Below are 27,840 nucleotides of genomic sequence, written 5' to 3' on the forward strand. Positions count from 1 at the left end.
GTTCCGCCATTCAATAAGATCATGGCTGATGTGATCATGGACTCAGGTCCACTTCCCCGCCCGCTCTCCATAACCCCTTATCCCCTTAAATTTATTCAATGTCCCAGCTTCCACAGCTCTCTGAGGCAGCAAATACCACAGATTTACAACCCTCTGAGAGAAGAAATTTCTCCTCATCTCAGTTCTAAATGGGCAGCCCATTATTCTAAGATTATGCCCCCTAGTTCTAGTCTCCCCCATCAGTGGAAACATCCTCTCTGCATCCACCTTGTCAAGCCCCCTCATAATCTTATACTTTTCGATTAATATCACCTCTCATTCTTCTGAATTCCAATGAGTAGAGGCCCAACCTACTCAACCTTTCCTCATAAGTCAACCCCCTCATCCCCGGAATCAATCCAGTGAACCTTCTCTGAACTGCCTCCAAAGTAAGCACATCCCTTCATAAATATGGAAACAAAAACTGCACGCAGTATTCCAGGTGTGGCCTCACCAATACCCTGTACAGCTGTAACAAGACTTCTCTGCTTTTATACTCCATCCCCTTTGCAATAAAAGCCATTGGCCTTCCTGATCACTTGCTGCATCTGCACACTATCCTTTTGTGTTTCATGCACAAGTAGCCCCAGGTTCCGCTGTACTGCAGCACTTTGCAATCTTTCTCCATTTAAATAATAACTTGCTCTTCGATTTTTTTTCTCCCAAAGTGCATGACCTCACACTTTCCAACATTATACTCCATTTGCCAAATTTTTGCCCACTCACTTAGCCTGTCTATGTTCTTTTGCAGATTTTTTATGTCCTCCTCACACATTACTTTTCCTCCCATCTTTGTATCGTCAGCAAACTTGGCTACGTTACACTCAGTCCCTACTTCCAAGTCGTTAATATAGATTGTAAATAGTTGGGGTCCCAGCACTGATCCCTGCGGCACCCCACTGGTTACTGATTCCCAACCCGAGAATGAACCATTTATCCCGACTCTCTGTTTTCTATTCGTTAACCAATCCTCTATCCATGCTAATATATCACTCCCAACCCCGTGAACTTTTATTTTGTGCAATAATCTTTTATGTGGCACCTTGTCAAATGCCTTCTGGAAGTCCAAATACACTACATCCACTGGCTTCTCTTTATCCACCCTGTTCGTTACATCTTCAAAGAACTCCAGCAAATTTGTCAAACATGACTTCCCCTTCATAAATCCATGCTGACTCTGCCTGACCAAATTTTGCTTTTCCAAATGTCCTGTTACTGCTTCTTTAATAATGGACTCCAACATTTTTCCAACCACAGATGTTAGGCTAACTGGTCTATAGTTTCCTGCTTTTTGTCTGCCTCCTTTTTTGAAGAAAACATTTGCAGTTTTCCAATCTGCTGGGATCTCCCCAGAATTCAGGGAATTTGGGTAAATTACAACCAATGCATCCACAATCCCTGCCACTATTTCTCTTAAGACCCGAGGGTGCAAGCCATCAGGTCCAGGGGATTTTTCTGCCTTTAGACCCATTATCTTACCGAGTACCACCTCCTTCGTGATTGTGATTGTGTTAAGTTCCTCCCCCACTATAGTCCCTTGACTATCCACTGTTGAAATATTGTTAGTGTCCTCTACTGTAAAGACTGATACAAAATGTTTGTTTAGAGTTTCTGCCATTTCCATGTTCCCCATTACTAATTCCCCGGTCTCGTCCTCTAAGGGACCAACATTTACTTTAGCCACTCTTTTTCTTTTTATATACCTATAGAAACTCCTGCTATCTGTTTTTATATTTTGTGCTAGTTTACTTTCAGTCTATCTTCTCTTTCTTAATCATTGTTTTAGTCATTCTTTGCTGGCTTTTAAAAGCTTCCCAATCTTCTGTCCTCCCACAGTTTTGGCCACTTTGTATGACCTTGTTTTTAAAATCAGATACCGTCCTTTATTTCTTTAGTTAGCTACGGATGGCTATCTTTTCTCTTGCACCCTTTCCTCCTCACTGGAATATATTTTTCTTGAGAGTTGTGAAATATCTCTTTAAATGTACACCACTGTTCATCAACTGTCCTACACTTCAATCTATTTTCCCAGTCCACTTTAGCCAACTCTGCTCTCATACCTTCACAGTCTCCTTTATTTAAGCTTAGTACGCTGGTTAGAGATCCAACTTTCTCACCCTCCATCTGAATTTGAAATTCAACCATGCTATGGTCACTCATTCCACCAAGGGGATCCTTTACTAGGAGATTGTTTATTAATCCTGTCTCATAACACAGGACCAGATCTAAGATAGCCTTCCCCCTGGTTGGTTCCGTTATGTACTACTCAAGGAACCCGTCCCTTATGTACTCTATGAACTCTTCCTCAAAGCTACCCTAACCAATTTGAGTTGTCCAATCAGTATGGATGTTAAAATCGCCCATGATTATTGCTGTTCCCTTTTTACAAGCCCCCACTATTTCCTGGTTAATGCTCCGTCCAACGGAGTTGCTACTGTTAGGGGGGCTATAGACTACGCCCACCAGTGACTTTTTCCCCTTATTATTCCTTATCTCCACCCAAACTGTTTGAACATCCTGATCCTTTGAGCATATATCGTTTCTCACTATTGCAGTGATTCCATCCTTTATCAATAGAGCTACCCCACCTCCTTTTCCTTTCTGTCTGCCCTTCCGGATTGTCAAATACTCCTGAATATTTAATTCCCAATCCTGGTCACCTTGCAATCACGTGTCTGTAATGGCTATCAGATCATACCCGTTTGTCTCAATTTGTGGCGTCAACTCATCTATTTTGTTACGAATGCTACGTGCACTTAGACAAAGTGCCTTTAAATTTGTTTTATTACCCTTTTTCCCTGCTTGTTTCCTCTCTCCTTCAAGCTCACTTTCTAGCTTTACTCCTCTCCCACTGAATCTATTTTCAAGTTCCATCCCCCTGCCAAGCTAGTTTAAACCCTCCCCAACAGGACTAGCAAGCCCCCCCCCCCCCCACCGCCCCCCGCGAGGGTATTGGTCCCGGCTCTGTTGAGGTGCTACCCGTCCGGCTTGTACAGGTCCCACCTCTCCCAGAAGCAGTCCCAATGCCTCAGGAAACTAAAGCCCTCCAAGCCTGCACCATCTCTCCAGCCACGCTTTCATCTGCTCTATTTTCTTATTTCTGTACTCACTAGCTCGTAGCACTGGGAGTAATCCGGGGATTACTACCTTTGAGGTCCTGCTTTTTAATCTCTCTCCTAGCTTCCTAAACTCTGCCTACAGGATCTCATCTCTCTTTCGACCTATGTCATTGGTACCGATGTGGACCACGACCTCTGGCTGTTCAGCCTCTCCCCCAAAAATGCCCTGCAGTTGCTCAGTGACATTCTTGACCCTGGCACCAGGGAGGCAACATCCCATCCTGGAGTTGCGTCTGCGTCTGCGGCTGCAGAAACGGCTGTCTGCTCCCCTGACTAGCGCATCCCCTACCACTATAGCTCTTCCTTTCTTTTTCCTCTCCCCCCCCCCCCGTGCAGTTGAGCCACCCGTGGTGCCTTGGACTTGACTCTAGCTGCACTCCCTAGAGCCACCATAAAACCCGGAGACCCCTTTGTGATCTGAACTGGATATCGTGTCTTTTGCATGTGACCCCACATGGACTTCTCCAACCTTTCCATAGACGGTTGGAGAAACACACTAGAGACCAGGCCTGATGAGAAGCACTAAACTTTATAGTACACATTGCAGGTGAACAGACCAAGTAACAAGTTTAAGCACACCCCAGTTCCTTCACTCAACCACACTTCTATCCCCGCTGAACTGAACAACTAATACAACACACGTCCTTGTCTATTTCATGGACAGGCTGACTTATGTCTGGCAGGATAAGGGGTCGGCCATTTAGGACTGAGGTGAGGGCAAATCTCTTCACTCAAAGGGTTGTGAATCATTGGAATTCTGCGCCCCACAGGGCTGTGGAGGCTCAATCATTGAGCATAAACAAGACAGAGATCGACAGATTTTTGGATACAAAATGTTTGGAATCGAGGGATATGGGGATAGTTGATCAGCGATGATCTTATTGAATGGCGGAGCAGAACCGAAGGGCCAAATGGCCGACCCCTGCTCCTATTTATGTTCTTACGCAAGATGTTTTTTCCAGACACTTCTAATTAGAAATACTGTCTTCTGTATCCTCCAGCTCAAGGTCTCTGTCTGTGCAGGGGTTTCTTTTTCCTTTTTCTGTCTCTGATCCCAGCAAATGTAAGAAAAACGAAGTAGAATCTAAGGTGGATAAGTTACTCGTGCACCCTCATGTTCTCTCCACTGTCCCCTCCATCCTCTACTCCAGCAATCAAGGAGTTTACGGACTTCTTTGTCACTAAGATTGAGACCATCCGTTCAGCCACATCCCTCCTTTCCCAAGCCCACAGGGCCAAACTTCTACCAAGGCACTCCCCCATCCCTCCAACCCCCACCCTAGCCCTGAACTTCCATCTTTCTCTACTTTCTCTCCTTTCTCCTCCTCATCGAGCTCATCCTGTTCATCTCTTGCTCTCTTGACCCTATCCCCACCCAATCTCCCTTCATGCTCCCACGTTAGCTGATATTGTCAACAGTTCCTCATCCCCTTCAAATCTGCCATCATTATCCGCCTGCTCAAAAAATACTCTTGAACCCCCCCTGTCCTTCCAAACTACCGTCCCATCTCAAACCTTCCTTTCCTCTCCAAAGTCCTTCAACGTGATGTCACCCCCTAAATCCGTGCACATCTTCCCGGCAACTCCACGCTTGAACCTCTAAATCAGGTTTCCATCCTGCAACAGCATTGAATGGCCCTCATAGGAACATAAGAGGTAGGAGAAGGAGCAGGCCCTACGGCTCATCGAGCCTACTCCGCCATTCAATAAGATCATGGCTGATCATCGACTTTAACTCCACTTTCCCGCCCGATCTTCATACCCCTTAATTCCCGATGACTCCAAAAATCTATCTATCTCAGACTTTAATATATTCAGAGACTCAGCATTTACAGCTCTCTGGGACAGAGAATTCCAAAAATTCACAACCCTCCGAGTCAAGAAATTCCTCCTCCTCTCTGTCTTAGATGGCCTTCCCCTTATCCTGAGACTGTGCCCCCTGGTTCTAGACACTCCAGCCCGGGGAAACATCCTCTCAGCATCTACCCTGTCAATCCCCTTCAGAATCTTGTATGTTTCAATGTGATCACCTCTCATTCTTCTAAACTCCAGAGAGTATAGACCCATTCTACACAATCTCTCATCATAAGACAGCCCTCTCACCCCAGGAATCAATCTAGTGAACCTTCGTTGCACCGCGTCCAAGGCAAGTATATCCTTCCTTAGATACAGAGACCAGAACAGTGCGCAGTACTCCAGGTGTGATCGCACCAAGGCCCTGTACAATTGTAGCAAGACTTCCTTACTCTTGTACTTCAACCCCCTTGCAATAAAGGACAACATGCCATTTGCCTTCCTTATTGCTTGCTGTACCTGTATGCTCACTTTCTGTGTTTCCTGTATGAGGACATCCAACTGTCTCTGAACACCAACATTTAAATGTTTCTCACCATTTAAAAAATATTCTGGTTTTCTATTCTTCCTACCAAAGTGAATAACCTCACATTTCCCCACATTATACTCCATCTGCCACCTTACTGCCCACTCACTCACTCAGTCTATCTATATCCCTTTGCAGACACTTTGTGTTCTCCTCACAGCTTACTGTCCCACCTAGCTCTGTATAGTCAGCAAACTTGGATACATTACACTTCAGCTAGGTCATTAATATAGATTGTAAATAGCTGAGGCCCCAGCACTGATCCTTGCGGCACCCCACTAGTTTCAGCTTGCCAACCTGAAAATGACCCGTTTATCCCTAATCTCTGTTTTCTGTCCGTTTACCATCCTCTATCCATGCTAATACATTACCTCCAATCCCATGAGCCCTTATCTTGTGTAATAACCTTTTGTGTGTGAAGTGGATTTTTAGAAATCGCACTTAGTAGAAGCATAGCTTTATGGGCAAGAATAAGTAGTCAAGACATTTTTGCCTGACAACAGCAAGCTAAAAGCAAAGTAGGTCAGTCCACATATTTGCACACGAGCTTTGCACAAGCTAAGCACAGCTGCTAGAAACCACTGCTCAGATGATTTAGGTAAAATTAGGCCAACAAATGGTTGTAGCAACCACAGGTCAAGATGAGTGTGCATCTCTATAGATGGTCAAGAAATAGAGCCAGGTGCACCTTCGAGATGGCTGTGGAAATATGTCATGTGATGCCAGGTATGAAATGACAGGATTCTTCGTCCGTTAAGATTGTAAAGTCCCCAGACATTGTAAAGGATATTGCGGTCTGATGGAACAATGACGCACGCGCTTGTGGTTTGTAAGCTTAAATACTGGACACTGAAGTCAAACTAAGAGTCAGCCAGGAACGAGTTACGAAACTCTAAGCTGGACTCCCTGATCAGCCTTCAGGTAAAACTTTAATAAACTGTTTGATTCTTTACCCTTGACAGACTTGTGTGCGGACTCAATTATTTACACATTGGAATTCGACCACAACAATGTGGCACCTTATCAAATGCCTTTCGGAAATCTAAATATACTACATTCACTGGTTCCCCTTTATCTACCCTGCTAGTTACATCCTCAAAAAACTCTAATAAATTTGTCAAACACCGTTTCTGTTGTTTATCTGTAAAGCATGCACTCCCATGTTCTGCCACCAGGGAGTGCATTCCCTGAAGTCCCAAGGGATCCCAGCATCCCTTGGGAGCACTGTGTATAAGCCGGCCCCTAAGGCCTGTTCCTCACTCTGGAGTGTCTTAATAAAGACTGAGGTCACTGTTACTTTAACCTCCCTGTGTGCAGCCTCATCTGTGTTAGGAATACAATAACTGGCGACGAGTATACGAATCCAACGCAAAGATGCAGCAAACTGTGGGCATCTTGGAGAAGTTCTCGGAGGGTGAGGACTGGGAAGCCTATGTCAAATGGCTAGACCAATACTTTGTAGCCAACGAGCTGGATGGAGAAGGAAGCGCTGTAAAAAGGAGAGCGATCCGCCTCACGGCCTGCGGGGCACCGACCTACAGCCTCATGAAGAATCTTCTGGCTCCAGTGAATCCCACAGATAAGTCGTATGAGGAGCTGTGTACACTGGTTCGGGAGCATTGTAACCCGAGGGAGAGCGTGCTGATGGCGAGGTATCGGTTCTACACGTGCCAGCGATCTGAAGGTCAGAAAGCGGTGAGCTATGTCGCCGAGCTAAGGCGACTTGCAGGACAATGTGAGTCTGATGGCTACCTGGAGTAAATGCTCAGAGACTTTTTTGTACTGGGCATTGGCCACGAGACCATCCTACGAAAATTTTTGACTGTAGAGACACCGACCCTCAGTAAGGCCACTGCAATAGCACAGGCGTTTATGTCCACCAGTGATAACACCAAACAAATCTCCATTCAGCCTATTCATGCCGCTTCAAAGGGTATGTTTGCAAGAGCTGTGGAACAAAATGGGGCACCTCCAACGAAATCTGCTAACCACCACGTGGCAGAGGAAGATCGGTCCATGGTGGATCAAAGCAATTTCGAGCCTCAGAGAGAGGAGGCAGATGCTGAAGTACACGGGGTGCACACATTTTTGACGAAATGTCCACCTATAATGCTAAACGTAAAATTGAATGGCTTACCCGTAGCCATGGAACTGGACACTGGCGCTAGCCAATCCATCATGAGTAAAAAGATGTTTGAGAGACTGTGATGCAACAAGCACTCAGACCAGCCCTGAGCCCCATCCACACGAAACTGAGAACGTACACCAAAGAGCTTATCACTGTCCTGGGCAGCGTCATGGTCACGGTTACCTACAAGAGCACGGTGCACGAACTGCGACTCTGGATTGTCCCGGGCGATGGCCCCACACTGCTTGGAAGGAGCTGGCTGGGCAAAATCCGCTGGAACTGGGATGACATCCGAGCGCTATCACATGTCGATGAGGCCTCATGTACCCAGGTTCTTAACAAATTTCCTTCCCTTTTTGAGCCAGGCATTGGAAACTTTTCCGGGGCGAAGGTACGGATCCACTTGGTCCCAGAGGCATGACCCATTCACCACAAGGCGCGAGCGGTACTTCACATGATGAGGGAGAAAGTGGAAATCAAGCTGGACAGGCTGCAACGCGAGAACATCATCTCCCCAGTGGAATTCAGCGAGTGGGCCAGCCCGATTATTCCAGTACTCAAAAGTGATGGCACGGTCAAGATTTGCGGCGATTATAAAGTAACTATTAATCATTTCTCGCTACAGGACCAATACCCGCCACCTAAGGCAGATGACCTATTTGCGACGCTGGCAGGAGGCAAGACGTTCACCAAGCTCGACCTGACTTCGGCCTATATGACGCAGGAGCTGGAGGAGTCTTCGAAGGGTCTCACCTGCATCAACACGCACAAGGGACTGTTCATCGACAACAGATGCCCGTTTGGAATTCGGTCGGCTGCAGCGATCTTCCAGAGAAACATGGAGAGCCTACACAAGTCAGTACCACGCACGGTGGTTTTTCAGGATGACATATTGGTCTTGGGTCGGGACACCGTCGAGCACCTACAAAACCTGGATGAAGTCCTCCAACGACTGGATTGCGTAGGGCTGCGGCTGAAGAGGTCGAAATGCGTCTTCATGGCAACAGAAGTGGAGCTTTTGGGGAGAAAGATCGCGGCGGATGGCATTCGGCCCACAGACGCCAAGACAGAGGCTATCAGGAACGCGCACAGGCCACAGAACGTCACGGAGCTGCGGTCGTTCCTGGGACTCCTCAACTATTTTGTTAACTTCCTACCGGGGTTAAGCACCCTCTTAGAGCCCCTACATGTGTTATTGTGTAAAGGTGAGAACTGGGTATGGGGAAAAAAAACAAGTAATTGCTTTTGAGAAAGCCAGAAACATTTTATGCTCCAACAAGCTGCTTGTATTGTATAACCCATGTTAAAGACTTGTGCTAGCATGTGATGCTACGTCGTACAGAGTCGGGTGTGTATTACAACAAGCTAACGTTGCGGGGAAGTTGCAACCTGTCGCCTATGCCTCCAGGAGCTTGTCAAAGGCCAAGAGGGCCTACAGAATGATTGAGAAAGAGGCATTAGCGTGTGTGTTCGGGGTAAAGAAAATGCATCAGTACTTGTTTGGCCTCAAATTTGAGCTGGAAACCGATCACAAGGCCCTCATATCCCTGTTCGCTGAAAACAAGGAGATAAATACTAATGCCTCAGCCCACATACAAAGATGGCCACTCGTGCTATCAGCGTATAACTATACCATCTGCAACAGGCCAGGCACCGAGAACTGTGTGGATGCTCTCAATCGGCTACCATTGCCCACCACGGGGGTGGAAATGGCGCAGCCTGCAAACTTGTTGATGGTGGCGCAGCCCGCAGACTTGTTGATGGTCATGGAAGTGTTTGAAAATGATAAATCACTTGTCACAGCCCGCCAGATTAGGACTTGGACCAGCCAAGATCCTCTGCTGTCCCGAGTAAAAAAACTGTGTACTGCATGGGAGCTGGGCCAGCATCCCCGTTGAAATGCAAGAGCTAATCAAGCCGTTCCAGTGGCGAAAGGACGAGCTGTCCATTCAGGCAGACTGCCTGTTGTGGGGTAAGCGCGTCGTGCTACCTAAAAAGGGCAGGGAGACGTTCATCTCGGGTATAGTAATGATGAAAATGATAGCCAGATCCCACGTGTGGTGGCCCGGTATCGACTCTTGACTTAGAGTCCTGTGTACGGCAATGCAGCGTGTGCACTCAGTTGAGCAACGCGCCCAGAGAGGCACCACTAAGTTTGTGGTCCTGGCCCTCCAGACTATGGTCGAGGATCCATGTCGACTATGCGGGCCCGTTTCTCGGTAAAATGTTCCTGGTGGTGGTGGATGCTTTTTCAAAATGGATTGAATGTCAAATGATGTCGGGAAGCACCGACACCGCCACCATTGAAAGCCTGAGGGCCATGTTTGCCACCCACGGCCTGCCTGACATACTGGTCAGTGACAACGGGCCATGTTTCACCAGTGCCAAATTTAAAGAATTCATGACCTGCAATGAGATCAAACATGTCACCTCGGCCCCGTTTAAACCAGCCTCCAATGGGCAGGCAGAGCGGGCAGTACAAACAATCAAACAGAGCCTTAAACGAATCACAGAAGGCTCACTCCAAACCCGCCTGTCCCGAGTACTGCTCAGCTACCGCACGAGACCCCACTCGCTCACAGGGGTGCCCCCGGCTGTGTTACTCATGAAAAGGACACTTAAAACCAGACTCTCGCTGATTCACCCCAACCTGCATGATCAGGTAGAGAGCAGGCGGCAGCAACAAAATGTAAACGATGGTCGCGCTACTGTGTCATGGGAAATTGATCTGAATGACCCTGTGTATGTGCTAAACTATGGACATGGTCCCAAGTGGATTGCGGGCACGGTGATAGCTAAAGAAGGGAGTAGGGTATTTGTAGTCAAACTAGACAATGGACAAATTTGCAGAAAGCACCTGAACCAAACGAGGCTGCGGTTCACAGACTGCCCTGAACAACCCACAGCAGACACCACCTTTTTCGAGCCCACAACACACACCCAAAAGATCAACGACACCACCCCGGACCAGGAAATCGAACCCATCACGCCCAACAGCCCAGCAAGGCCAGGCTCACCCAGCAACCCTGCAGGGCCAATAACACGCCAGCCCAGCAAGGGCACAGCCAACACACCAGAACAGACATTTGTACCAAGACGGTCCACCAGGGAAAGAAAGGCTCCCGACCGCCTCACCGTGTAAATAGTTTTCACTTTGACTTTGGGGGGGGGAGTGATGTTGTGTATCTGTAAAGCATGCACTCCCATGTTCCGCCACCAGGGAGTGCATTCCCTGAAGTCCCAAGGGATCCCAGCATCCCTTGGGAGCACTGTATATAAGCCGGCCCCTAACGCCTGTTCCTCACTCTGGAGTGTCTTACTAAAGACTGAGGTCACTGTTACTTTAACCTACCTGTGTGCAGTCTCATCTGTGTTAGGAACACAATAGTTTCCCTTTCATAAACCATGTGACTCTGCCTAATCTTAACGAAGTGCCCCCATACCAGTTCCTTAACAATGGTTTCCAGCGTTTTCCTGACGACTGATGTCAGGCTAACTGGCCTGTAGTTCACGGTTTATTCACTCGCTCCTTTCTTGAATAGCAATGTTACATGTGCTACCTTCCTATCCGTTGGGACCATTCCTGAATCTAGGGATTTTTGAAAGATCACAACCAATGCATCCACTATCTCTGCAGTCACCTCTTTTAGAACCCTAGGATGTATGCCGTCAGGTCCAGGGGATTTGTCGGCTTTTAGTCCCATTGGTTTCTCTAGTACTTTTTCTCTACTGATATTAATTACATTAAGTTCCTCACCCTCATTAGACCCTTGGTTCCCCACCATTTTAGGTATGCTTTTTGCATCTTCTACTGTGAAGACAGATACAAAATATTTGTTTAATGTTTCTGACATTTCTTTATTCCCCATAATAATTTCTCCTGCCTCAGTCTCTAAGGGACCAATGTTTACTTTTTCTACTTTCTTCATTTTTACATACTTGTAGAAGCTCTTACAATCTGTTTTTATATTACTTGCTATTTTTTCCCTGATCATCAATTTTTTGGTCGCCCTTTGCTGGTTTTTGAAATTCTCCCAATCCCCACGCTTACTACTATTCGGCGCAACATTATATTTGCTGAATTCTTTGAGGATGTAACAAAAAGGGTGGATAAAGGGGAATTGGTGGATGTGGACTTCCAGGTGCCACATAAAAGGTTACTGCACAAGATAAAAGTTCACGGGGTTGGGGTAATATATTAGCATGGATAGAGGATTGGCTAACAAACAGAAAACAGAGAGTCGAGATAAATAGTTCATTCTCTGGTTGGCAATCAGTAACTAGTGGGGTGTTGCAGGGGTCAGTGCTGGGACCCCAACTATTTACAATCTATATTGGAAGAAGTGTAACGTAGCCAAGTTTGCTGACGATACAAAGATGGGAGGAAAAGCAATGTGTGAGGAGGACACAAAAAATCTGCAAAAGGACATAGACAGGCTAAGTGTGTGGGCAAAAATTTGGCAGATGGAGTATAATGTTGGAAAGTGTGAGGTTATGCACTTTGGTAGAAAAAAAATCAAAGAGCAAGTTATTATTTAAATGGAGAAAAATTGCAAAGTGCTGCAGTACAGCGGGACCTGGGGGTACTTGTGCATGAAATACAAAAGGTTAGTATGTAGGCACAGCAAGTGATCAGGAAGGCCAAGGGAATCTTGGTCTTTATTGCAAAGGGGATGGAGTATAAAAGCAGGGAAGTCTTGCTCCAGTTATACAGGGTATTGGTGAGGCCACACCTGGAATACTGCGTATAGTTTTGGTTTCCATATTTAAGAAAGGATATACTTGCTTTGGAGGCAGTTTAAAGAAGACTCACTAGGTTGATTCCAGAGATGAGAGGGTTGACATGAGGAAAGGTTGAGTAGGTTGGGCATCTACTCATTAGAAGTCAGAAGGATGAGAGGTGATCTTATCGAAACGTATAAGATTATGAGGGGGCTTGACAGGGTGGATGCAGAGAGGATGTTTCCACTGATAGCGGAGACTAGAACTAGGGGGCATAATCTTAGAATAAGTGGCCACCCATTTAAAACTGAGATGAGGAGGAATTTCTTCTCTCAGAGGGTTGTGAATCTATGGAATTCGCTGCCTCAGAGAGCTGTGGAAGCTGGGACATTGAATTGATTTAAGACAGAAATAGACAGTTTTTTAACTCGGATCAGCCATGATCGTATTAAATGACGGAGCAGGCTCGAGGGGCCGTATGGCCTACTCCTGCTCCTATTTCTTGTGTTCTTATAAGCTTCTTCTTTCAATCTACTGCTAAGCTTAACTTCTTTAGTTAGCCACAATGGATCACCTTTCCTGTCGAGTTTTTGTTTCTCAATGGAATATATTTTTGTTGAGAATTATGAAATATTTCTTTAAATACTTGCCACTGCTTATCTATTGCCATACTGTTTAATCTATTTTTCCAATCTACCTTAGCCAACTCGCCCTTCGTACCTATGTAATTGGCTTTATTTAAGTTTAAGACTCTGGTTTCGGACTTGGGCAAGTCACTCTCAAACGGAATGTGAAATTCTATCGTATTATGATCACTCTGCCCCAGAGGATCCTTTACTATGAGATTACTAATTAACCCTGACTCATTACACAACACAAGATCTAAAATAGCCTGTTCCCTGGTTGGTTCCATGACGTATTGTTCGAGGAAACTGTCCCGAATGCATTCCATGAACTCGTCCTCCAGACTACCTTTACCAATTTGATTTGTCCAGTCTGTATGAAGATTAAAGTCCCCCACAATTATTGCATTACCTTTGTCACAAGCTTCTACTATTTCTGCTCATCAAGGCCACAAATGACATCCTATGCGATTGTGACTATGGTGAACTATTCCCTCGTCCTTCTCAACCTGTCTGCAGCCTTTGACACGGTTGACCACACCATCCCTCCTCCAACGCCTCTCCTCCATTGTCCAGCTGGGAGGGACTGCACTCGTCTGGTTCCAATCCTATCTATCCAGCTGCAATGGCGTCTCTCCCCGCCCCTGCATCGTTAGCCCTCGTGTCCCCCAAGGATCTATCCTTGGCCCCCTCCTATTTTTCATCTATATGCTGCCCTTCAATATCATCATCTGAAGACCCAACATCAGGTTCCTCTCAACTCCTCCACTGCCTCTGATTTGTCACGCTGCTTGTCCAACATCCAGTACAGGTGCAGCGTCTAAAATCCGGAGTTGCAGAATGTTCTGGAATCCAGACTCCGGGACGATTCGTGGCAGGGTCGTCCGGAATCCATAAAATATTCCAGAATCCAGACTGGACAAACCTGCTGACCTCGGGCCTTCCTCGCCACTGCCCGACCTCGGTCCTCGCATTGCCGCCTTTACCTCGATACCTCGCCAGCCCATCCGAACATCTCCTCGGCGGGGTCCCGCCCGACGACGACAACCTCGGTGGGGCCAGCCCCACGATGACCTCCTCGGTGGGGACCCGCCCGAACAGCTCCTCGGCAGGTAACCCACTTCTGACGTTCTGAAATCCGGAAATACCGAAACCTGAGCTCGAGTGTTTCTGGATTCGTGACGTCAGAAAGACCGGAAAAATGCAAAATCCGGAACTGCCTAGGTCCCGAGGGTTCCGGATTCGGGACGCTGCTCCTGTATTAGATGAGCTGCAATTTCCTCCAATTGGGAATACTGAAGCCATTGTTTTAGGTTCGTGCCACAAACTCTGTTCCCTAGCCACCGATTCTATCCCTCTCCCTGGCCACTGTCTCAGGCTGAACCACACTGCTCGCAACCTCGGTGCTCTATTTGACCCTGAGTTGAGCTTTCGGACCCATTTCCTTTCCATCACCCAGACCACCTACTTCCACCCCCATAATATCACTAATCTCCGCCCCCTGCCTCAGCTGATCAGCTGCTGAAACCCTCATCCATGCTTTTGTTGGCTCCAAACTCAACTATCCCAATGCTCTCCTGGTCGGCCTTCAATCTTCCATCCTCCGTAAACTTGAGCTCATCTCAACCTCTGCTGCCCGTATCCTAACTCGCACCAAGTCCAGTACACCCTTCATCCTGTACTCGCTGACCTACATTGGCTCCTGGTCTGGCAACGCCTCAATGTTAAAATTCCCATCCTCATGTTCAAATCCCTCCATGGCCTCGTCCCTTCCTATCTCTGTAAACTTCTCCAGCCCTACAACCTCTGAGATCTCTGCGCTCCACCAACTCGGGCCTCTTGTGCATCCCCCATTCACTTCAATCCACCACTGGCGACCGTGTCTTTAGCCGTCGAAGCCCCAAGCTCTGGAATTCCTTTGCTAAATTGCTCTGCCTTTCCCCCTCTCTCCCTTTAAGACCCTCCTTAAAACCAACATCTTTAATCAATCTTTTAGTCCCCCAACTAAAATATATTTTTCTTGGTGGGATTAGAAGAATAGAGGTTTTTAAAATGACAAGAATTTGATAGAGTGAATAAGAAAAGAATATTGCCTCTGGTTGGGAGTCAGCGACGAGGGGTTATCAATTTAAAATTGTCATTAAGATGGAGGGAAGAGGCAAGGATAAATGTCCAGTGTTATTGAAGCCTGAATTGCTTTGCCACAGGGTGCGGTTGAGGCAGAGAACATTGCATCTTCTTGGGGACCATTGGATAAACTTTTGAAGCAAAGGAAGACACAGGGATATGGGATGGCAGTAGGGCACTGGGATTGGTTTTGGATTAATACAGGGATATCATACAATCATAGAAATTTACAGCACGGAAGGAACCCATTTCGGCCCATCGTGTCCGCGCCAGCCAACAAGAGGCTATCTAGCCTAATCCCACTTTCCAGCTCTAGGTCCGTAGCCCTGTGGGTTACGGCATTTCAAGTCCACATCCAAGTACTTTTTAAATGTGGTGAGGGTTTCTGCCTCTACCACCCTTTCAGGCAGTGAGTTCCAGACCCCCACCACCCTCTGGGTGAAGACATTTTCCCTTAAATCCCCCTGTACCTCCTACCAATTAGTTTAAATCAATGCCTCCTGGTTTTTGACACCTCTGCTAACGGAAACAGGTCCTTCCTATTCATCCTATCTAGGCCTCTCATAATTTTATACACCTCAATAAATCTCTCCTCAGCTTCCTCTGTTCCAAAGGAAACAAGCCCAGCCTATCCAAACTTTCCTCATAGCTAAAATTCTCCAGTCCAGGCAACATCCTTGTAAATCTCCTCTGTACCCTCTCCAGTGCAATCACATCTTTCCTGTAATGTGGTGACCAGAACGGCACACAGTACTCTAGCTATGGCCTAACCAGTGTTTTATGCAGTTCAAGCAATACCTCCCTGCTCTTATGCCTCAGGTAATAAAGGCAAGTATTCCGTATGTCTTCTTAACCACCTTATTACCTGGCCTGCTACCTTCAGGGATTTGTGGACATGTATCCTACCATTTAATGTGTATTCCCTTACCTTGTTAGCCTTTCCCAAATGCATTACCTCACACTTCTCCGGATTGAATTCCATTTGTCACTGTTCTGCCCACCTGGCCATTTCAAAGATATCTTCCTGCAGTCTACAGCTTTCTTCTTCATTATCAACCACACATCGATTTTAGTATCATCTGCAAACTTCTTAATCATATCCCCCACATTTGTCTATATCATTGATATATACCACAGAGAGCAAGGGACCTAGTACTGAGCCCTGCGAAACCCCACTGGAAACATCCATCCAGTCACAAAAACACCCATCAACCATTACCTTCTGCTTCCTGCCTCTGAGCCAATTTTAGATCAAACTAGCCACTTTGCCCTGGATCCCATGGGCTTTTACTTTCGTAACCAGTCTGTCATGTGGGACCTTATCAAAAGCCCCTTCTCTTATCAAAATTGGCTTTACCCCAATTGAGAACTTTTATTCCTGGTCTACCTTTGTCCTTTTCCATAACTACCCTAAACCTAACTGAATTATGATTATAATCAAAATTCTCTCCCACTGATACCCCTTCCACCTGCCCAGCTTAATTCCCTAAAACTAAGACCAGAATCACCCCCTCCCTTGTTGGGCTTGCTACATACTAGGAATTTTAGGAATTCCACACCCTCTACAACTTTCACATTAATTTGGGATATGGGAAGATAGTAGGCCTCTGGGATTGGTTTTGGATTGCTCCAGCAGAGACACAATAGCTTGAATAGCTTTCTAGTGTGTTGGAAATATCTAGACTTACCATTATGAAAGAGTGGATGGAGTAAATATGGACAAGATATTGAAAATGCAGAGTTAAAGTAAGACTAGAGGATGAGCTGCAAAATATGCAGGCAGGAAGGAGAGGGGCAAAATAGGTATTTCTCTTCTCAGAGGGCTTTCAGATTACTCATCTTCATCAAAGGCGGTCCCTCGGACGAGGATGACTTGCTTCCACATGAGTTCACAGATGTTTCAATGAAGGACCTGATATTCCAGTCCTGAACTCCAGTTGAGTGGATGGAAGATGGCTGTGCGTGGATTATTTTAACGTGGGGTGACTGTTGCACACCAACCACCACATGGGCTTGACAGAGCTAGCCCTTTATCCAGTGGCAAAGGTTAACCAGGATGACTGGAGTCCTGCTCTGCTGCACAGACCTACTGCGCACACATATCGCAGTGTGGACTGGCCTGTGGTGCCCCTGGGCCCCCGGCTCTTCTGGGATGCGTACCTTCATTTGCCGCACCTCCGCCATGATCTCTTGCCGCTCCTCCTCCACAAACATTTGCCGCACCTGCGCCACAATTACTAGTGAATGAGTCAACATCAAGACATATCAAAGCCTGGAAAAATGGACGTAGTTCCTGAGAGAAGGGGCTCTTTGGGTATATCAGTGTCAATTAAAGGACACTGGGGCATGTCCGTGTTAGTTAAAGGGATACAGGAGCATATCCGGATTAGTTAAGTTAGCGTAGTGATGTGCCATGGGTAACCATAAGCTGTTGGGATTCTATCAGGGAAGAATTTCTTCGAGCTTTTCCCTGATATTGGCCAGTTTTATGTGTGGCACAGGACTCAGCAGTTGGGAGAGGTCACTGCCAGTGAATGGGGGAAGCATTGATAGGTCTGGGTTTCTCACCTTTTTCTAAATTTGAAGGAGGGTGGCTATCCATGTGAGTGAAACAGTCGTGTTTGGGAAGAGCATGGAGCTTTACATAAACGGTTTGATGTTCAGCGGCATATACTAAACTCACTAATATTCACCGTTTGTAGAGTTAGTTTCTGATACAAACAACAACGCTTTCATCTAAAGGATTTCTTACCCTCTGAAGTGGCAGCTTTATCCTGGTCCGACTCTCCAAATGGGTTTGTGCGTCTGAAAGATATTTAACTAATTAAAGTACACAGATATATTTCCTCAGATTCAGAAGCTTACTTCATTTCTTTTCCCTTTTTTCAAATGTTGAACACACATACCTACTGACTGACTTGTTCTGATCAAAGTCTTCACTCGCTGTACACAGGTCGAACTGAATCGGGGTTCCAGGGATTATGAGTGGGTCTGCAGATTCTGCAGTGTCTGTCAAACTCTTCTCACTGCCCACAGCTTCTGCACGCTCACTCTCAGCTCTGAAATGCACATCAAACAGTGAATAACCAGCAGAAAATTCTTCACTTTGGCACAGGAGATGGTAATTCCACCAATCTTTCTCGTCCCTGAAACTAAGGAGAACTATCAGCATTCGCAGCAATGTTAAACGAAGGTAGCAGGACGAATTAATCATGGACAGTCAGCGCAGATTTGGTCCAGTCGAACTAACTTGATTGAATTTTTTGAGGAGGTAACAAGAAGGGTCGATGAGGGCAGTGCATATGATGTAGTGTATATGGATTTTATCAAAGCTTTTGATACGGTCCCACATGGCAGACTGGTCATGAAAGTAATAGCCCATGGGATCCAGGTCAAAGTTGGATCCAAAATTGGCTCAGAGGCAGGAAGCAAAGGGTAATGGTTGATGGGTGTTTTTGTGACTGGAAGGATGTTTCCAGTGGGGTTCCGCAGGGCTCAGTACTGGGTCCCTTGCTTTTGTGGCATACATCAATGATCTAGATTTGAATGTAGAAACATAGAAACATAGAAAATAGATGCCATTCGGCCCTTCGAGCCTGCACCACCATTGAATAAGATCATGGCTGATCATTCATCTCAGTACCGGTTTCCTGCTTTCTCTCCATACCCCTTGATCCCTTTAGCCGTAAGGGCCACATCTAACTCACTCTTGAATATATCCAATGAACTGGCATCAACAACTCTCTGTGGTAGGGAATTTCACAGGTTAACAACTTTGAGTGAAGAAGTTTCTCCTCATCTCAGTCCTAAATGGCTTACCCCTTATCCTTAGACTATGTCCCCTGGTTCTGGACTTCCCCAACATCGGGAACACTCTTCCTGCATCTAACCTGTCCAGTCCCGTCAGAATTTTATATGTTTCTATGCCCTCTCATCCTTCTAAACTCCAGCGAATACAAGCCCAGTCGATCCAGTCACTCGTCATTTGTCAGTCCTGCCATCCTGGGAATCAGTCACGTGCACCTTCGCTGCACTCCCTCAATAGCAACAACGTCCTTCCTCAGATTAGGAGACCAAAACTGAACACAATATTCCAGGTGAGGCCTCATTAAGGCCCTGTACAACTGCAGCAAGACCTCCCTGCTCCGAAACTCAAATCCTCTCGCTATGAAGGCCAACATCCCATTTGCCTTCTTCACCGTCTGCTGTACCTGCATGCCAACTTTCAATGACTGATGTACCATGACACCCAGGTCTCGTTGCACCTCCCCTTTTCCTAATCTGCCGCCATTCAAATAATATTCTGCCTTTGTGTTTTTGCCATCAAAGTGGATAGTCTCACATTTATCCACATTATACCGCATCTGCCATGCGTTTGCCCACTCACCTAACCTGTCCAAGTCACCCTGCGTCTTCCTCACAGCGCCACCCAGCTTAGTGTCATCTGCAAACTTGGAGATATTACACTCAATTCCTTCATCTAAATCATTAATGTATATTGTAAATAGCTGGGGTCCCAGCACTGAGCACTGCGTCACCCCATTAGTCACTGCCTGCCATTCTGAAAAGGACCCGTTTATCCCGACTCTTTGCTTCCTGTCTGCCAACCAGTTCTTTATCCACATCAGTACATTACCCCCAATACTATGTGCTTTAATTTTACACACCAATCTCTTGTGTGGGACCTTGTCAAAAGCCTTTTGAAAGTCCAAATACACCACATCCACTGGTTCTCCCTTGTCCATTCTACCAGTTACATCCTCAAAAAATTCTAGAAGATTTGTCAAGCATGATTTCCCCTTCATAAATCCATGTTTTTGATTAATCCATGATTATGATTAATCCATGGGTATGATTCAGAAGTTTGCAGCTGGAGTACAACGTGCAGTTCTGGTCGCCGTATTATAGGAAGGACATGATTGCACTAGAGAGGATGCAGAGGAGATTTACTAGGATGCTGCCTGGAATGGAGAATCTTAGTTATGAGGACAGATTGGATAGGCTGGGTTTGTTCTCATTGGAACAGAGGAGGTTGAGAAGAGACCTGATTGAGGTGTATAAAATTATGAGGGGCCTGGATAGAGTGGATAGCAAGGTCCTATTTCCCTTGGTAGAGGGATCAACAACCAAGGGGCTTAAATTTAAAGTAATTGGTAGAAGGTTTAGAGCGGATTCGAGGGGAAACTTTTTCACCCAGAGGGTGGTGGGGGTCTGGAACTCACGGCCTGAAAGAGTGGTAGAGGCAGAAACCCTCACCACATTTAAAAAGTATTTGGATGTGCACTTGAAGTGCCGTAACCTAGAGCTGGAAAGTGGGATTAGGCTGGATAGCCTCTTGTTGGCCGGCACGGACACGGTGGGTCGAAATGGCCTCCTTCCGCGCTGTAAATTTCTCTGATGCTATGAATGTCGTCAGTGCTATTGTTGGTGCCACATCGTCCGCATGTCCGACACGAGACTCCTAAAGCAAGCGCTCTACTCAGAACTCCTACACTGCAAGCAAGCCCCAGATGTGCAGAGGAAACGTTTCAATGGAGAATCTTAGTTATGAGGACAGATTGGATAGGCCCTCAAAGCCTCCTTGATAAAATGCAACATCCCCACCAACACCTGGGAGTCCCTGGCCAAAGACCGCCCTAAGTGGAGGAAGTGCATCCGGGAGGGCGAGTCTCATCGCCGAGAGCATGCAGAAAACAAGCGCAGGCAATGGAAGGAGAGTGCGGCAAACCAGTCCCACCCACCTTTTCCTCCAACCACTGTCTGTCCCACCTGTGACAGAGACTGGAATTCCCGTATTGGACTGTAAATCTTGAGCAAGTCTTCCTTGATTTCAAGGGACTGCTTATGATGATGCTAATGGGCGTTCTGCAGCAGCACTGGCTGGAACAAGGTTCTGATTTTGTAAGCTCAAATGATGTGTGACAATTTGGAGCAACCAACACATAATCACATAAAACGCTACAGTTAATAAGTAACTGTGCTTTCTCACTAGCAGCATTATTTTACGACCAGTATTGAGTGTTGTGTACGTGTAAATAACTGACAAACTAAACAAGCATAGTTAAGTTAAGTTATATTTCTCCTGGCTCAGTCTGTCAGTTATTTACATGTACACAACATAATTTGGCGATGAGGATGACTCAAACTAATCTCCTACGCACTCCCGCCTTTCCTCTTTACATCTGGGGACCTTCCAATTCCATGGCTGAGATGGATAAAAAGCTTTTCTACATACATCATGGCGACAACGTAACACCAGCTCGCCGCCGTGCGATACTTATCTACTGCCTCGGCACGGAAGGCCAACACATCTTTGGCCAAATCGAAGACAAAAGGTAAGCGCCCAAGAGAACTATTTTGGGGGCAAGAGAACAGTGAACCAAACAGTACATCATTTCATTAATTGAACTGGCCGCTAAGTGTAACTTTGCAGCACTTCGAGGAAACGATCAGGGATCAAATGATTGAGAAAACAACAATCCCCGCATTCGGGAGCGCTTGCTAATGGAGAATGATAAATTAACATTAGACAAAGCAACTAATTTGGCCATCCAAATCGAATTAGTGCTTTCCGATTCAAAAGCGATCAGATCCTCTGCTCCCCCTGTGCAGCAGACTGCAGCTACAACCCATGTGCATTCGTCCAAAGCGGAAATCACAGCAGAGACCCAGGGCTAGTACTGCTTCCACTGCGGGACAAAACACTCAGCAAAAAGTCCTAACTATCCTGCACGTGGGAAAAATGCTCTGCATGTGGTAAAATGAACCATTTTGCTAGTGTCTGTCGCTCATCGCAGTATGTTCGACATGTGGACAGCCCTGATAGTGATGAACCCAGTATGGTTTACACCGTTCGTGATATTTTGCACATCGGTTTGGGCAAATTCAAGGACTGTGAAGTAAACATTGACGGCATGCCCTGCTGCCTCCTCATTGACCTTGGAGCCAAAGTCTCCATATTGAGCGAGGCTGTGTACAAAACCCACTTCACGCACTGTCAACTGCAGCCTACAAATTCCACTCTACATGCGTACTCTGACTCCAAAATTGAGGTACTGGGATCATATCTGTCACGATATTCTACAAAGACATAACATTGGAGAACTTTTCCTTTTATGTCGCGAAGGGACGAAGCCTCATGGGTGTTGACCTTTTTGACAAGCTTGGGTTCAAAGTTTACGACCCAACCGGCACACCGGTGTACACGGTAGACTTTGACAAGCGGTATCCCTCAATCTTCACAGGGTTTGGAGCGACAACAAAATTCTGCCATCGTCCCCGCGTTGACTCTTCCATCAAATCGATTACGCAGCAACTTTGCCATCTCCCATTCGCGGTTCGCGACCAAGTATCCGCAGAATTAACGTGACTCGAATCTCAGGGAATCATTGAGAGCATCGACTCCTCACCCTGGATCTTGAGCTTAGTCATTGCTTGATGTAAAAATGGGGAGATCCGCCTGTACATCGACCTGAAAGAGGTGAACAAGGCCATCATCCCTGACAAATACCCTCTTCCTACCATCGATGAACTGTCTTCAGAATTCCATAGCTCAATAGTTTTTACGAAACTCGCCATTCACCGCAGTTATCTGCAAATACCCCTAGCGGAGGACAGCAAACCGACCACAGCACTCACGACGCATGATGGTCTGTATCAGTATCAACCAATCTTCTGAAATGCACTTGGTGCAGAACATGCCCTACGGGCTATCCTGCACCAAGTGCATTTCAGAAGATTGTCACTATGCTAGCAGGTATAGAGGGAGCCCTCAATCTGCTTGACGATATTGTCGTCCATGGACGGACAATGGAAGAACATGACCAGCGACTTCACGCATTATGGCTAGACTTGCTACATTTAACATTACACTTAATGCCGATAAGTGTACATTCGCTGCTGGAGAAAAAAACTTTCTGGGCTACAGAGTCACAGGGTGTCAAACCGACGCTTGACAACACTGACGTGGTCCAGCGAATGCAGGAGGCTACCAATGTCAAAGAACTTTCATCATTCCTCGGCACTTGTAACTTCTATCTGAAGTTCGTCCCGCACTACGCGCACATTGCCGAACCACTTCGCAAGTTGCTGCACAAGGACGTCCCTTAGGAATGGACAGATTCCCAGGCTCAGGCATTCACCACTCTTAAGGAGAAAATCACATCCCCTCCTATTCTCACGCACTTTGATCCAAATGCCACTAGTACGTCACCACGGATGCATCAGGCACTGCCTTGGGTGCTGTGCTCTCGCAATGGATTGACGGCCTGGAACGCCCAGTCGCCTTCGCCTCTCGCACACTCATGTCTGCAGAACATAAATACTTTACAGGGGAACGCAAAGCATTCGCTTGCATCTATGCATGCAAACGCTGGCACATCTACCTCTATGGCACCAAACGCTAACTACACTACTGGTTCCAACTGGATCTGGGCACAGACCACTACGAATCAGCCGATGGTCAGATCACCTTCATCAGTATAACTTTGATGTACAGTACATCACTGGCAGTCACAATTACGTAGCTGACATGCTCAGCCGCTCGACACCTGTTTCGGACTCTAGTACTGACTTGTTCACAGATGACGACACATGTCACGTCGATCATCACTCAGTCTAGCAGAAACCTTGTCCCCTGCGACGAACTCAAAACCGAATCACAGAGTGATGCTACGCTCCAGCACGTGAGCCACTTCCTCCAGACTGAGTGGCCCAAGCAAATTCCGCAAGAGCTGAAAACATTCCACAGACTTTGCAATGAATTTTCCGTTTAGAATGATGTCTGCCTAACTCGTGGTGATAGAGCAGTAATTCCCAACTCACTTCAACAGCACGTTCTCTCATTGGCACACGATGGACACCTTGGCATTGTCCGCATGAAGCAGAGATGTCGCGATTCAGTATGGTGGCCTGGGATTGACATTCGCATTGAGGAGTTTGTCTCACACTGCGAAGCATGCAGTCTGAGCGAAAAGGCCACAAACACCTGACCAGCACCAATGAAGCCAAGTCCATGGCCACAAAGACTATGGCAACAACTTCAGTTGGGTATCTTCGGTCCAGTTGAAGCACCAGCGTTTCCTTGTTGTAGTACATGACCTGCATTCCAAATGGCCCGAAATCGCTACAAGTTCAGTGACCTCATCAACGATCGTCACTATTCTGCAGCGTATGTTCACGAAGTGGGACCTCCGGGAGGTCATAATCACGGATAATGGACCACAGTTTGTATCCGACCAGTTCGCGGATTTCCTCACTCGTCATGCTATCGAGCATCGCCTTACTACTCCGTACAATCCTCAAAGCAGCGGAGGTGTTAAGCGTTTAAACCGCGTCATCAAAGAGGGTTTGAGAGCCAACTTCACAGCAAGCCAAACATTCAGCGAAGCAGTTCAAACCATTCTCTGCACATACCATTCAACAAAGCATTCACTAACAGGGGAGACACCCACTGAGCTCATGATTGGGCAGAATCTTCGCTGGCTACTGGACATTCTCAAAACCCAAGCCAAACCTAGCGCGAAGAGACCAGCAGGATGGAACAGAGGCATCATTCTGTTTCCCAACCAAAACCTAGAGCAAAAACTGCAAGCTCCACGCCCGTCTCAGCGTATCAGAACACGGCCTGGCTATCTCAAGGACTTCGTCTGTACATAGACTGTGGTTTTAAAAATGTTGTGTTCATACTCTATTTGTTACAGCTCATTGGATGGGCATTAGGACCCTGCGGGAGATATTCACAGTTGCTGTACTCATGTTGGTTCATGCCGGTTTGGGGGCTCCATTTTGGGTTGTATAAAATCAGTTAAGTTACATTTCTCCTGGCTCAGTTTGTCAGTTACTTACGTGTACACAACAAATGCGTCTATTAACCGGGTTTGATCAGCAAGGATTGTCAGCCAAAATCAGATTGCCCAATAGGGCTACATCAGGCTCAGGATGTCCCATTGAAGGGACTTTTAAATGGCCAAATGCAAAGTCTATCCAGTAAGAACTGCAGATGTATGGGTAAAGGGCATCATTTCACACTTCCAGTGGGGAGCCATGTTTGAAGGGAGCATGCGTCAGAGACAGGGCGAAAACACCTTCGCCTCAATTCTCCAACCCACGCTCCCTACAAACACACGGTTTTCGAATTTGCCCAATGGACTACTGAATATAAGGAGAATATATTTAATTTAAACAGATGAGTACAGCTTGGTGAGGGATCGACTTTTTATGACTGTGTGCCAACCATGTATTATGGAGAATTATCACAATTACTTTTACAAGTTTTCAAGTGGTGAATTTCTTACAGTCGGAGATTTATTAAGTTGGGCAAAGTGTAGGACAGTGCAAATCAGATGTAGGCTTCTTCCATACTTTATGTCCACTGTTTGTAGTAAAAGATGCAGAATTGTAGGTGAGCGCGTGGAGGTGGGTAATCAGGCCTTTCTGGGCAATAAGGAGCACAGGATGGTAATGTGAAGAGGGTTGAGAATGCATCATGGTGAATGGGTTTTGGGCGAGATGATTGTGCAGGGCCTGGTGGGGATACCTGGCACCTCACGAGCTGGGACACAGGTCAAGCATGGTGTTCTACAACATGGCGACGATCTACATTATGGTGCGATGTAGCTATCTTTGCTGTACAAGCCAAACTCCAACTTGTCCAAACCTCTGTCACCCCTAAGTCTGGCTCAACCATCATTCTTATCCTCAGTGACCTCCAGTGCCTCCGTCTTCCAATACAACAAGCTCAACATCCTGGTTCCTGTGTGCAAATCTCGCTTATGCCCGTTGGTTGTCCAACTCTAGCCTATTATGGATCTGGTAACCCTCACTTGGTGGTAGAGTTTCCTGAACATGTCTCATCAATTCTTCACCAGTCTCTAAAAGCTTCCTCTAGACATGTTTGACCACATCTTGGGTCAACTATTCTAATGCTTCTACGACCACTCAATGCATTGTCATGCGTGAGGCGCTCTGGACCTTTATATTACATTCTTCTTTCTTAGGCAGTCCCTCGCATTGAGGACGACTTGCTTCCACAACAAAAAGGGATGAGTTCACAGGTGTTTCAATGAAGGACCCAATATTCCAGATCCCGAACTGCATGTTGAAGGGTGGAAGATGCCTGTGCGTGGATTTTTTTAACGTTTGGTGGCCGTTGCACACCAGCCATCACACGGGCTTGACAGAGCTAGGTCTTGGTCCAGTGGCAAGGGTTAACCAAGACGACTGGAGACCAGCTCTGCTGCACGGACCTAGTGCACACACATATTGCAGTGTGGGCTGGCCCGTGCTGTCCCTGGGCCCTCGCCTCTTCTGGGCCCCGAACTCACGCCTCTCCTGGGCCCTGATCACATCGCTCCACGATCATTCGCCGCTCCTGCGACCCGACCTCGCCGCTCCTGCTGTACCTGCCACGCTCCACTCATCAACCTGGGCTATGGTGACGATCAATCCAATCAGCCTCTTCACTGTCGTCGCCCTCCTGCACCATAGTACATTAGGAGTACCTGTACTACACAAATGCAAGTAGTATTGTAGTTTTGATTTGCATCAGATGAAACTCAATTTTCCCATATACAGCAACAGATCCACTTCATTTTCCTCACTCAAGGATATCACAAAATCACAAGACTGAGTCGTACAGAGTTTCAGTTACTGAATGATAATGTGCAATGGAAGCTTTGAATGGGCCAGAGACTGTATATGTTTGTAGACAGTCAGCTTCAGACGGTAACCTGTGAACCAATTCATCGTACTTCACCTCTTACCTCTCAGGACGAAGACTTTCGTGCTTTTTCTGAAACGTGGACATTGGTGTCACTGCTTCCACTGCTGTCTGGTTCAGCCTGATTGCAATCGCCTAGCACACAAGAGCAATCACGTGTTAATGCATCAACCTCGAACTGCTGCCGTTTTATGGCAAAATCCAGCAATATTAATACAACAACAACAAAAGTTACCTCTGGGTTGTCAGTGAGGTAGATCTGTCTGGAAATATTATTGATGGTGCAAATCCACTATGAAGGTAATAAAAAGATACAAAAAAGTTATGCCAAGTGTTACAGCAATCAAAGAAAAGCAAAGAAAAATTCTGGAATATAATTTGATACCTCTTCATAGTCCTGCTTGCCTTCTGCTTGAAGGATAATGGCCCTGGAATATAACCATTAATGTGTGAATAGCTGTACTGCAATTCAGCCCATTACTGAACCGTTCAATGTTAAATAGCAAGCTCTGCATGATAAGAACATAAGAAATAGGAGCAGGAGTAGGCCATGTGGCCCCTCAAGCCTTCTCCGCCATTCAATAAGATCATGGCTGATCTGATCTTGGCCTCAACTCCATTTCTCTGCCCGCTCCCATAACCCTTGACTCCGTTATCATTCAATAATCTGCCTTAACTATCTCCACCTATCTCCCATTAGCATCGCAATGCTCCTGCTCCTTTTTGGTTATAAAATGTAACTCTGCTACTCCCCCTGCTCAGACAAACCAACTTTTGCTCCATTCACGATGCATTAGTTGGACTAGCTGGAGGATGCTGCACAGCCTTACAATACAGGGTAAATATTCATTTAGAAAGGCACGGATTAATCAAGAACAGTCAGCACGGATTTGTTCAGGGACTAACTTGATAGAATTTTTTTGAGGAGGTAAGAAGGAGGGTCGATGAGAGTAGTGCATACAATGTAATGTATATGATTTCTG

General features: G+C 46.5%; 1 protein-coding gene across 4 annotated transcripts in view; it reads right to left on the bottom strand.

The window, feature by feature from the left end:
• The window catches only part of appl2 (adaptor protein, phosphotyrosine interaction, PH domain and leucine zipper containing 2), a 268,088-nt gene that overhangs the window by 104,286 nt on the left and 135,962 nt on the right, over window positions 1-27,840 (bottom strand). For all 4 annotated transcript variants that reach the window (XM_070897644.1, XM_070897645.1, XM_070897646.1 and 1 more), the window contains 5 exons: window positions 27,243-27,285; window positions 27,093-27,149; window positions 26,901-26,992; window positions 18,045-18,197; window positions 17,891-17,943 (listed from right to left, as the gene is read on the bottom strand). In XM_070897644.1, coding sequence (XP_070753745.1) covers window positions 17,891-17,943; window positions 18,045-18,197; window positions 26,901-26,992; window positions 27,093-27,149; window positions 27,243-27,285 — 398 coding nt within the window. The remainder of the gene's footprint in view (window positions 1-17,890; window positions 17,944-18,044; window positions 18,198-26,900; window positions 26,993-27,092; window positions 27,150-27,242; window positions 27,286-27,840) is intronic.

This window comes from Pristiophorus japonicus, chromosome 13, assembly GCF_044704955.1.
Source record: "Pristiophorus japonicus isolate sPriJap1 chromosome 13, sPriJap1.hap1, whole genome shotgun sequence".
In the NCBI taxonomy this organism is placed as follows: Eukaryota; Metazoa; Chordata; class Chondrichthyes; family Pristiophoridae; genus Pristiophorus; species Pristiophorus japonicus.